The sequence below is a fragment of the Phacochoerus africanus genome, chromosome 12, assembly GCF_016906955.1.
Source record: "Phacochoerus africanus isolate WHEZ1 chromosome 12, ROS_Pafr_v1, whole genome shotgun sequence".
Lineage (NCBI taxonomy): Eukaryota > Metazoa > Chordata > Mammalia > Artiodactyla > Suidae > Phacochoerus > Phacochoerus africanus.
The window spans coordinates 57,832,148-57,844,355 of record NC_062555.1 but is presented as its reverse complement, the minus strand read 5'-3'; the positions used below and the strand labels follow the sequence as shown (position 1 = coordinate 57,844,355).

At 38.5% G+C, this 12,208-nt stretch overlaps 1 protein-coding gene across 2 annotated transcripts in view; it reads left to right on the top strand.

Moving 5' to 3' along the window:
- Positions 1–12,208, top strand: part of SPAG6 (sperm associated antigen 6) — a 71,569-nt gene that overhangs the window by 37,529 nt on the left and 21,832 nt on the right. For both annotated transcript variants that reach the window (XM_047755309.1, XM_047755310.1), the window contains exon 5: positions 11,401–11,606. In XM_047755309.1, coding sequence (XP_047611265.1) covers positions 11,401–11,606 — 206 coding nt within the window. The remainder of the gene's footprint in view (positions 1–11,400; positions 11,607–12,208) is intronic.

The following is a 12,208-nucleotide window of genomic DNA, read 5'->3' as shown; positions in this document are numbered from 1 at the left end:
TTCCTGGTCTTGGTCAGTGGGTTAAGGATCCAGCATTGACGTGAGCTGTGGTATAGGTCGCCGGACATGGCTCGTATCCCTTATTGCTGTGGCTGCAGCTGTGGCTGTGGTGTAGGACAGCGGCAGTAGCTCCGATTAGACCCCTAGTCTGGGAACTTCCATATACTCTAGGTATGACCCTAAAAAGCAAAAAAGAAAAAAAATTAAATTATTGATTGCATGTTGAAATTATAATATTTTGGATATGTGTTAAACAGTGTATATTATTAAAATTAATCTCACCTATTTCTTTTTACTTTTTAAATGTGGCTATTAGAAAAATTTAATTGTATATGTGGCTCACATTCCTACTGGACACCACTGACTTGGAATTTAGTTTTTGTTTTTTTGTTTTTTTTTTAGTTTTTTTGTTAAAAAGTAATGTGGTGACGCTGTAGTCTCAAAAAGTCACAGTTAATTTTATTATTATTTTATTAATATTAATCAGTGTAACAACACAGTAGCATGCAGTGTTAAGGAATACGGAACTAAACATACCATTTGGGGAAAAGCAGATGATGAGCCAACTTCCAGCAATCACATTGTAGGGACTGAAATGTACTTTATTATATTAGTGGCCGAACTGCCAGATGATCTTGCAGTGCATAAGAGATTGACCTATATGAAACTGCCTATATTTGATTGTTTTGACTTAAAAAACAGCAGTTTCACAAGGTCTGATCTAAAAATATCAAGAACCTCAAAAAATGTCAACACTCTTCCCCTCAGTAACTTTACCTCTGAGCCTCTATCTTAAGTAAATGCATACATGTATGCACATACATACAAACATATGTATGTTTGTATAACCTGTGGAGTTATTTATATATGTACGAATGTAGGACCAGCCTCCAAGTCACCCCTCAAAGATCCTGTGTCCTGGCATCCATGCCCTGCATAGTCCCTTCCCACACCATACTAGGATGGTCTGTATTACCCCTAGAATGCAGCAGAAGTGATGGTATGTCACTTCTGAGAAGAGGTGACCAACTCTACAAGATTGAGGCTTCTGTCTTGGGGTGTCTCATCGCTTGCTCTGCGGGAAGCCAGCTACTGTGACACTCCAATAAACCTATGGACACTCAGGCAGCCTATGGAAAGGCCCATGTCACAAGGAACTGAGGTCTCCAACAACCAGCAAGAAACAGGAGCATCCTGGAATCATATGAGTGAGATTGGAAGCAGATCCTGCCCCATTTGTGCCTTCAGATAACTGCAACCCCAGCTGACAGTGTGACAGCAACTTCACGAGAAACTCTTAAGCCTGAACCGTGCAGCTAGGCTGTTCCTGGATTCCTGACCCACAGAGAATGTGAGATAATAGATGTTGTTGTTTTAGCTGCTGAGTTTGGGTTATTTGGTATGTAACTAATAGATAATCTTAACTCGTAAAGAGGTCCATCGTGCTGTACTTAATAAATGGCAAAACCCAAAACCAAACAATTAAGGGTCCTGAATGGGGGAAGGGGGGTGGTTAAGTGAATTATGGCGTATTTACTCAGTGGGATATTATGCAATTATTCACAACGTTGGACCAGCTCATCCTCAGGAATCAGTGTTTGGTGGAAGCCCATAGGTAGTTTCAAGGAGGGAGTCACACCAAGCACTGCTGACTGGGGACCCCTTGTATAAAAACCCCATGTAAACTTTTCTCACAATCCAGTGTTTTGTTACTGTTTCCTCTCTCCTTTGTGTTCTCCTAGAAAATTCCCTTGAAGCACCGATAATAACTGTTTACTCTTTAGCCTCCTGGTCAGCCTGAGCTCCTTGAAGGCAGGGACCTATCCAAAACTGGCTGGAGCAGAGAATGCCAGTGGAGTTTGAAAGTTTGAATAATAAAGTCTGCATTTTCCATTTACGGGATTTTTGTTGGGTTTTGTTTGTTGGTTGGTTTTTGGTGTTTTTGTTTGTTTGTTTTTTAAGCATGAGGCAGGTTGTAGTTGGAGTGAAACTACAAGTATGGTTACAACATTATACAAAGCAAGTGGAAACAAATGGAAACATTTCTAGATATAAAAAATATATTCTGTAAAGATCTGATTCCAAGCAATTTATTGTTTTCTTCATTACAGGAACACTCCAGACCCTCTCTGCAGTTTTGCCTTTTTTCTGTTTAGCTTGGTCTCAGCTGTCATGTAGTTATAAAACTAAAAGTTGCTAAAATTGGGGTTTTGAAAATTGCTTTGTATCTTATGCTATCTGTTATTTTCCAAGCCATACCCAAGTCTTCACCTTTTCCCATCTTCTCTTATCTCTTCTTGGCATTTCCTTACCTTATTTCAAAGCTGTTTTTTTTAATACTTGAACCTTGTATAAGTGTGCCATCCATCCAGCTGATTGTTATTTCTTACTAAGGGCCCATTAGCTCCAGATCAATGGTTTATTTGACTCACTTGATTTTTTAACAGAGCCAGAATGATTCAACCTTCAAAGCATGTGTATGTATGCTAACCCTTAATCTCTCAAACACTCAGCCCATGTGTAAGTGTTAGGCGCGTGGCTCTGAAAACTGAGTGGAGAGAAGTGGTGTGGAAATGATGAGTAGGAGAGATGACATTTTTGGGGATGGGGATAAATAAAAATCATATTGGACTTTTTCTAACAATATGCAAATTCCCTCCACCATTTCTCACTCCCACCGATAATTGGAGGAGTCGGTTTCTCAGCTCAGAATTCTAGCTCTTGTGAGCCATTGTTACCTAAGGAAGGCTGTTGCCTCTCCCAGGTGTGTCGGTGTAGCCGGCTTCCAGGCCTGCCTCCTCCTGCTCACATCCTTGTGTAGTCTCGTGCCACGCTGTGCCGAGGAAATACAGCAGAAGTGACAGTGTGTCACTTCTGAGGCTAGATGATGAACAGACTGCAGCTTTTGCCTTGGTGTCTCTCCTCTGGATCACTCCCCCTGGGAGGAAGTCTCGGCATGAACAGCCTATGGAAAGGTCCAGAGATGTGGAGGAACTGAAGGCTTCTTCCAGCATTCCCGTGGGTGGAGCCCATGATCTCCCATCCTGGAGACCCAGTCAAGTCTCAGAATGGCAGCCCTCGCTGATGGCTCGATTACAACGTAGTGCGAGGTCACAGCCTGAACAACACAGCCAAGCTGCTCCCAGATTCCTGACCTATAGAAACTATGAGATTACAAAGGTTTCCTGTTAAGTTTGGTGTGATAGCAGTATCTACTAAGCCGGTTGTAAACAGCTGAATTAGAACAAAAACGAGATCGTTTTCTTCTACTTTGGAAGTGACATTCCTAAAATCATACTGAGTCTGGTCAGTATATAGTCAGCTTTGGTGATTGCAACTCTATATTTGTTTTTACTGCAGTTGTACTGAATCATGAAAATTTTGGTTGAATGAGATGACTGATTATTATAACATATGATTAACATCATAAGTGGTAGCCAAATACTAAAAGTACTTTTAAATCTGCTTTATATCAAAAAGATTTTGCAGTGATATAGTTACGTGTTTTACAGCCATATGCAAAACCAGCCTATCTTTAAACTGATAAATAGGGCCACCTAAATGTAAAGAAATGATGATTTATAACTTTATTTTTAATGAAACAAAATATAACTCTTTGTAGGGCTTTAAAACAGTGAATTAAAAATAGTCTTTGGAAAAATAAATTAAAAGGCAATAAAGTTAGCACATGAAAAGATGCCCATCATCACTATTAGAGAAATGCAAATCAAAACTACAACAAGGTATCACCTCACACCAGTCAGAATGGCCATCATTAATAAGTCCACAAATAACAAATGCTAGAGGGGTCATGGAGAAAAAGGAACCCTCTTACATTGTTGGTGGGAATGTAAGTAGGTCCAGTGACTATGGAAAACAGTATGAAGGTTCTTCAAAAAACCAAAAATAAAGCTGCAATTGCACTTCTGGGCATATATCTGGAGACAACTATAATTCAAAAAGATACATGTACCCTGGTGGATTTTTTTTTCTGTTTTTTGCCTTTTTTTGAGTATATGGAGGTTCCCATATCCTAGGGGATAATCTAGCCACAGGCCTACTCCAGAGCCACAGCAACACGAGATTCGAGCCACATCTGCAACTCACACCACAGCTCATGGCAATGCCAGATCCTTAACCCACTGAGCAAGGCCAGGGATCGAACCTGCAACCTCATGGTTCCTAGTCGGATTTGTTAACCACCACGCCACGACAGGAACTCCTACCCCGGTGTTTATAGCAGCGCTATTTATAATAGCTAAGACAGGGAAACAGCTTAAATGTCCATCAACAGAGGAATGGATAAAGATGTGGTACATATATACAATGAAATACTACTCAGACATAGAAATAATGAAATAATGCCATTTGCAGCAACATGGATGGATCTAGAGATTATCATTCTAAGTGAATAAGTCAGAAAGACAAATACCATATGATAGCACTTACATGTGGAATCTAAAATATGATACAAATGAACTTATCTATGAACCAGAAACAGACTCATAGATATAGAGAACAGACTTGTGGTTGACAAAGGAGAGGAGAGGTGGGTAGGGATGGATTGGAAGCTTGGGATTAGCAGATGCAAATTATTATATGTAGAATGGATAAACAAGGTCCTATTGTATAGCACAGGTAACCATGTTCAATATCCTATAATAAACCATAATGGAAAAGAATATGAAAAAGAATATGTGAATAACTAATCACTTTGCTCTATGGTAGACTTTTTTTTTTTTCTTTTTTGCTTTTTAGGGCCACACCTGCAGCATATAGACTTTCCAGCTAGGGGTTGAATCAGAGCTGTGGCTGACAGCCTACACTACAGCCACAGCAACGCTGAACTGAGCTGCGTCTGTGACCTACAGCGCAGCTCATGGCAATGCTGGATCCTTAACCACTGAGCAAGGCCAGTATTGAACCAATGTCCTCATGGATACTATCGGATTCTTTACCACTGAGCCATGAGGGGAACTCCTGTGCAGTAGAAATTAACACAACATTGTAAATGAGCTATACTTCAATAAAATACACTTTAAAAAAAGCAACAAAGTTCAAAGGAATTAGAGTTCCTGAGATGTTTGATTTGCCTAATTATTTTTGAATTAATGTGAGAAATACATTTTTTCCTTTCTTTTTTCCTTTTGGAGAACCTCTTCATTTTGAGTCCTTTTTAGGAGTTCTCATGATGGATCGCTTAATTTTGCTCAAAGTCTTTCCTCCTACATCTTCATTATGAGCAGAAAAAGTATCATATTTTTTGCTTTTTTTTTAATTGAAGTATAGTTGATTTACAATGTTCTAATAGTTTCGGGTACACAGCAAAGTCATTCAGTTATACATATACATGTATATAGATTCTTTTTCCTTATAGATTATTAAAAAATATTAAGTATTGTTCCCTGTGCTATACAGTAGGTCCTTGTTGGTTATCTATTTTATATATAATAGAGTGTAGATCTTAATCCCAAATTCCTAATTTAACACTTCTACCTCTTTCCCCTTTGATAACCTTACTTTTTTTTTCTATGTGCATAATATATGTTTAGACTAATCCTTTTTTTTTTTTGCAGGTCAGTTTTTTGGTTTTCATCAATTTCTTGGAATTCACCTCTGAATTTTCTTTATAACCGCTATAGCGGTTCTTCCTTTATGACTCTGAAACATGTCTTCAGGAATAAAAAGTAGAAAGAATGTCCCCTTCCCACATCCAGGAATCTCCCCCCGCCCCCAGCTCATTTTAGAAGGTGTAAGGTTTAAGTCTAGGGTTGTGAAATAATGGATGTGTTTTGTTTGGCCTGCACTGTGTTGTCTTACACAGTGTTTTGTTTTTTTAAAGTTGCCAAAACTTGAAAACCAGGCACTTTTACATTAAAAATCAAATGTCTGCCTTCTTCTAAAAAATCCAAAGATATGACGGCTTTAGCCTATATTCCCACGTGGCAGCGCTGGGCTGAAGCCAGCTAGTTGCTGCTGCTTGTAACTAGTACGGATACGTTTCCTGTTTACTGTGCTCCTCACTCAGTCATTGTCTGATACCTTCTGGCTTCATGTATTTTAGCTTTTTGCCTGGGCCCTGTGTTTACCACCCCCGATCTAAACAAACAGCCATAACAATTGAGAGGATGGGGTTAAGGCCACTGTGAGCCCTTTAAAGCAAAGTCACCTTTGCCCAGGGTACCCAGTTTTACCTGTTACAGCTGCACCCATTATGCACTGATGGGTTTTCCTGACTGTGCTCTTCCCTTCTGGTCAATGTAGCACCATCTCTAATATCCCATTCATCCAGCTTTGGATACTAGTAATTTTATGAATGTTGATCTTAGAAGTCCTCCCTTTTATCCGTGTCTCTTTTTGTTTTAAAAATTAAGTTGAAAGTTGTCCTGAGCTTGTCACAGTCCCACAGAGGAGGCTGCCTCTGTTCCTTAACAGCAAGGTACTTGGGAGGCCAAATAGAACTCGTTATTCCTTTCCCGAAAACGGTTGACCATCAGATTTGAGAACTATCTTCAGGTGTCTACATGCCTGCAGTCAGTGGCTTTAATTATTTGTGAATAGGGAAGGCACTATTGGATAGTTTTATTTCCACTAATATGAAGTCTAAAAAATTGTTTAAAAATGAATAACCCTTAGCATTAAAAAATGAAATGTTTTAACTGTACAAAGGGCATGAATTAAGACAAGGAAAGAGTGGAAAAGTCAATGGATAATATTTCTAGTATATGTTAGTAATTCCTCAAAGAATAATTTTGCACTCTTTCCTAACATTTTGTGTGAAGGAGACATACATTCCTACCATTTTTTTAAAAAAGAAACTTTCTGCTGCATTGAGAAATAAGCTAAAATGTTTATAGGTATTTTTCTTTGTAATAGTAATGTTAGTATAGTTAGCCCCAGCAGTAGTTAAGTGTATGGTCAAAGGACATGTTCATATTTCTTTTATTTTAAAAAAATAATCACACTGAAGAAAATTTGGCAGATAGAGAAGTAAATATATCACCAATAGTACCATCAACCCTGGTTAAACTTGTTAGTATGTCGGCATAACATAAAGCATTTTTCTCTGCATATTTTTCCATATCTACTTTTTTTTTTTTTAATTATTTATTTGTAACCTTTGGCCACACCTACAACCTACAGAAGTCCCAGGGTGAGGGATCAAACCTGTGCCACATCAGTGGCAATGCTGGATCCTTAACTGCTAGGCCAGTAGGGAACTCCTTACATAACTACTTCTAATCTTGCTTGTTATCTAACAGTGTATGATTATGTCATGTGTTCTTACATAAAAGGTATAGTTTTTAAAGGTTTGTTTTTGTTTGTTTGTTTTTTGTTTTTTGTTTTGTTTTGCTTTGCTTTGCTTTGCTTTTTTAGGCCGTGCCCATGGTATGTGGAAGTTCCCAGGCTAGAATTGGAGCTGCAGCTGCTGGCCTATGCCACAGCCACAGCAATGCCAGATATGAGCCATGTCTGTGACCTACACCGCAGCTCACAGCAATGCTGATCCTTTAACCCACTGAGTAAGTCCAGGGGTCGAACCTGCATCCACAGATACAAATTTGATTCTTAACCTGCTGGGCCACAACAGGAAATCCCTTAAAGATTAATTTTTTAAAGATTCATTTAAAATTTAAAATGAGGCTAAGGTAGTTTCAGGCACTGAAGATAAATTTCTTGGTTCACTAAAAAAAAAAAAAAAAATTGGGAGTTCCCATTGTAGCTCAGTGGGTTAAGAACCCAGCATAGTGTCTGTGAGGAGGCAGGGTTCAGTCCCCGGCCTCACTCAGTGTGTTAGGGATCTGGCGTTGTGCCAAGCTGCAGTGCAGGTCACAGATGCAGCTCAGATCCAGTGTTGCTGTGGCTATGGCCTAGATTGGCAGTTGCAGCTTTGTTTTGCCTACTAGCCCAGGAACTTCTATTTGCCACAGGTGTGGCCCCCGCCCCCCAAAAACAAAACTTTTAGGAGCATCTGTACATATCAATCTTTGATTTCTTATATATAGTGATTAATTGAACAAACCAAACTCATTTCCAAATTAGACTTAAAAATGAATTCTGTGAGATTTCTCCTATGGGGAGTCATTTTAAGTGTACTAGAATTTTGTATGTGTTTTGGTTACTACTGCTTTTTTTGAGTAGAAAAATATAGGGGGAAATAAAAGGGGAGAAGGCAGGAAGATGGGATGCACTGCTGCAAACAGTACCCCGTGTGCATTTCCCCAAACCCTCCAGACTCTTGACTCCCAGCCCCACTTTGCACTGTGGCCGGTGTGCATGTTCACCCTGCGAGGCCTGTAGATCCGAACAATGCTTTACTCCCTTCTAGTTCCCCAAGATCTAGCCAAGTTTCTAGCACAGAGTAGGCAAGTAATGAATACTTCATGGCCAGAAAAGAGAGGAAAATATGTGCATACACCAAGCCTGAGAGGGGACAGAATTCTATCAGTAGGTTTTGGGCTGTTAAGTTACAGAATATCAACCGCAAGTGCCTTAAGCAATGAGGACATTTTTTATTTCACATGACACAGAGTTCAGAGTCAGGGCAGTTCCAAGGTTGGTTATGCAGCTGAACAGAGTCATGGAGGACTCAGGTGTTTTTCATTTTTGTACTCAGCCATCCTCAGTTTTTTGATGATTTCTTCTGTTATAGTTGCAAGATGAATGTAGGAGTTCCAGATGTCATTTGCAGGCAGACATGCCCATGTCCAGTGAAGAAGAGGCAGCATTTCCTCCTGTGCATCTCTGTTTATTACAGATGAAAACCTCTCACCGATGCTTCCATCTGACTTCTCCTCAGGTCCCATTCTCCTGGATTGATTCCCAAGCCCATGCTCTGACTGACAAAGGCTATCAGGTAGATGCCAACAGCAACTGGCAGAGAAATGCCAGAGCAAAAGTAGGGAGTAGGGAAGGGAGGAAAGACCACAGGAAAAAAGTAGTGGTGGAAGCAGGATGAAATAGCCTGTAGCATGTGTAATAGAGCATGGTGTTTGTTATTTAGGCCCATTATACTCTTACCTGAATATACACTGTTTCATACCCAATATCTGTATGTTCTACCAGAACAATATCATGTATAAATAATAATGTGTGCCGCCCAAGAGCAGGTCCAGGTTTTGTAGGGCTATATAAGCTGGAGATGTGAAGTGTATGTAACTGCAAGTGCAAAGTTGCTCAGCCCCATCCAGGTCCTTGGAGCTTCGTTACCTTCAGACACACCTTCCTTTGGTGCCATCCCCAGGCTTCCCCTGGTTTAACGTCACTACCCCAGAAAGGATGGAAAACAGCTTTGAATGGGAATGGGTAACAAGTCAGAAGAACTGAGTTTGCTCTATTACTAACATTATAGAGTTCAGGGTGAGGAGAATATGGTACTCAGTTTATTTGAGGAAAGAATAAAATCCATGGGAATTAGAAAGATAATATTTAAAATTTTATTATGGTTGATTTACAATGTTGTCAATTTCTGCTGTACAGCAAAATGGCCCAGTATACAAAGTGGTCTGAGTATAATTTGTAGTCAGCCCTCCAATCAGCAGTTTCTGCATATCCACGGTTCTGAACACAACCTACCACCGATAGTGCAGCAAGCACCTCAGGATGTACTGTTGAAAAAGTCCGCCTGCAAGTGGCTCTGCACAGACCAAACCCAGTGCTGTTCAAGGATTAACTGTACATATGTGTTCTAAGTGCCCTCATATATGTACATGTAAAGTTGATGTTATCATATAACGTATGATTTGGAATGAATTAAGTAGCATTTTAATAGTTAAGATAAAATGTAAAAATTATATCTAGAAATCACATGATACCACACTTTATGTTTTATTCCCATTTCCCTTGGGAGGGGGCGGCAGGAAAGAAACAGTGATGACCTGTTTCACCTGCTATTCTGTTGGTCTTCAGGCAATGGCAGCAGAATCTCAGCGATGCTTCTGAGGACTCTTTTTCTATTGATTGCTAGGTCGATGTTCCAGTCTGTTGATGCTGTTGTCTTAAAAAAAAATATATATATATATATATATATATATATATATATATATATATATATATATATATTCCTCTTATCTGCCTCTGGTTCCTGAGATTATGTTTAACTTCCATTGTATTTCACATTTCACACTAGAGTTTTTAAATTGAAATATATTTGTTAATCAACTTAGTGTTAATTTGTAGAAGTGTGTCATCTACACCAGTGTTGGATGAGTCTGGCACATAATAACCTTCCATTAATACTTGTTTAATGAAAGAATGAATCGTTTATGTAATATTGGGACTTCTAGGATAATTATAATAATTGAGGGAAAGCAGGTGTTGGACACTTACTTGCATTGTCTAACAGTATCTCCTTTTAGAAAATGCGATATTTCCAATCTTTCGAAAAATTGAAGACTGTATTTTCTTTAAAGACTAAGTGATATGCTGAATTAATAGCTTGGCTATTAAGACATAAATTGTCAGGGCACTACAAATCTGAGGGAATGAGAACATAATTTCAAAGGAAAAGATTATAGAAATGGATATATGTGATTAAGATAGGCCATGAACACAAAGAGAGTAGAATCTGTAACCTTGTACTGTGTTTTGTGCTTCTCAAAAGACATTTTTGACACATATATGGGTCTGCCTCCTTGTCTCCCATTCTCTATAATTTAAAAACATATTATTTTTTATTGCTGTTATTCTTGGACACACAACTAAATCAACATGTGCATTCAAAAGATAGTATTTCTGACATGTAAATATGCTTAAGATAAATTTATTTCTTTATTCAACATTAACCTCTCTATATATATTAAAGCATATTGTTCAGTTGTAGTTGTCATTTTTGAAAGTGTTTTTCTATGTACAATAAAAACATACCTTTTACTTTTGTATAAAGTTTTAAAAAATCTTTTGGAAGTACTATTAGATTAAAGGAATTTAAAAATCGATGTTATTGGCACAAGATTCATGTTACTGTTTACTCATGTAAATAGCACAAAATACTGCCTAATTAGTATGGTTGGTAAATTTTTGGTACTTTAATTTTCTCTGTTATTGTAAACCATGCATAAAATGCTTGCCTATTGAGAAGTGCAGAATTGTCAGAGCTTAAACAGCTGACATCTGCTTACTCTCTTAAAAAAAAAAAAAAAAAGGATAACAAGCCATTTCAGCCTAATCTACCTCAAATGTGTTCATGTAAATGGAGGTCCATCTATTGACCTGTATTCTTTTCAGCTCAGGATTGGTCCACATGGTTCATGAAACCAGGAAGGCTGATTTGAAATGCAGATGTCGAGACAGTGAAGTACGCCCTCCCCTTCTCCCTTTGCTGTATCTGTCAGGGTGAAAAGTGGCTTGTACAAGGGTCAGTCACCCATACTCACTTAATTACTTTTCTTGGACCCACAGAACTGTCACAAGCTGTGGTGGATGCGGGAGCCATCCCTCTTTTAGTGCTCTGTATCCAGGAGCCAGAAATTGCTTTGAAAAGGATTGCTGCTTCCGCTCTCAGTGATATTGCAAAGCATTCTCCAGAGTTAGCCCAGACTGTGGTGGATGCAGGAGCCATTGCTCACTTAGCCCAGATGATCCTGAACCCGGATGCTAAGTTGAAGGTATTCAAAGACAAAGTTAACAGGCAAACAGACCAGGCTTCCAATAATCTAAGAAAATGGAAATGTGTACAGACTAATATTAATTTTAAAATAATTAGTAAATTATCATGGAAAACAGATATGAATATATTATATATTTATTTGGTCCTTTAATATGTGAAAATTATGCTATAAGGATTAGACAGTAAATACATGACTGGGAAAAATATGTGCAATGCCAAAATCTAGATATAGCATCAGAATTAATAATTAAGGAATCACATGACAATTAAATCTCAGGGTTAGAAGGCACCTAAAGCTTTTCCAGCCCACTGCTATATATGTTTCCTATGAAAATTGCCATATTTATATAGTCATTTTTTTATAGCTTTCTAAAATCTAATTTTCAGTTAATGGTCACCAATTATACTTTTATGTTCTAACAGTTATATTCTATAAGATTTTAAAATTGTTAATTAAGCAATTTAAAGTTCTTTTTTTTTTGTCTTTTTAGGGCCACACCCTCAGCATATGGAGGTTCCCAGGCTAGAGGTCTAATCGGAGCTGCAGCTGCCACAGCCATAGCAACGCCAGATCCGAGCCACATTTGCAACCTACACCAC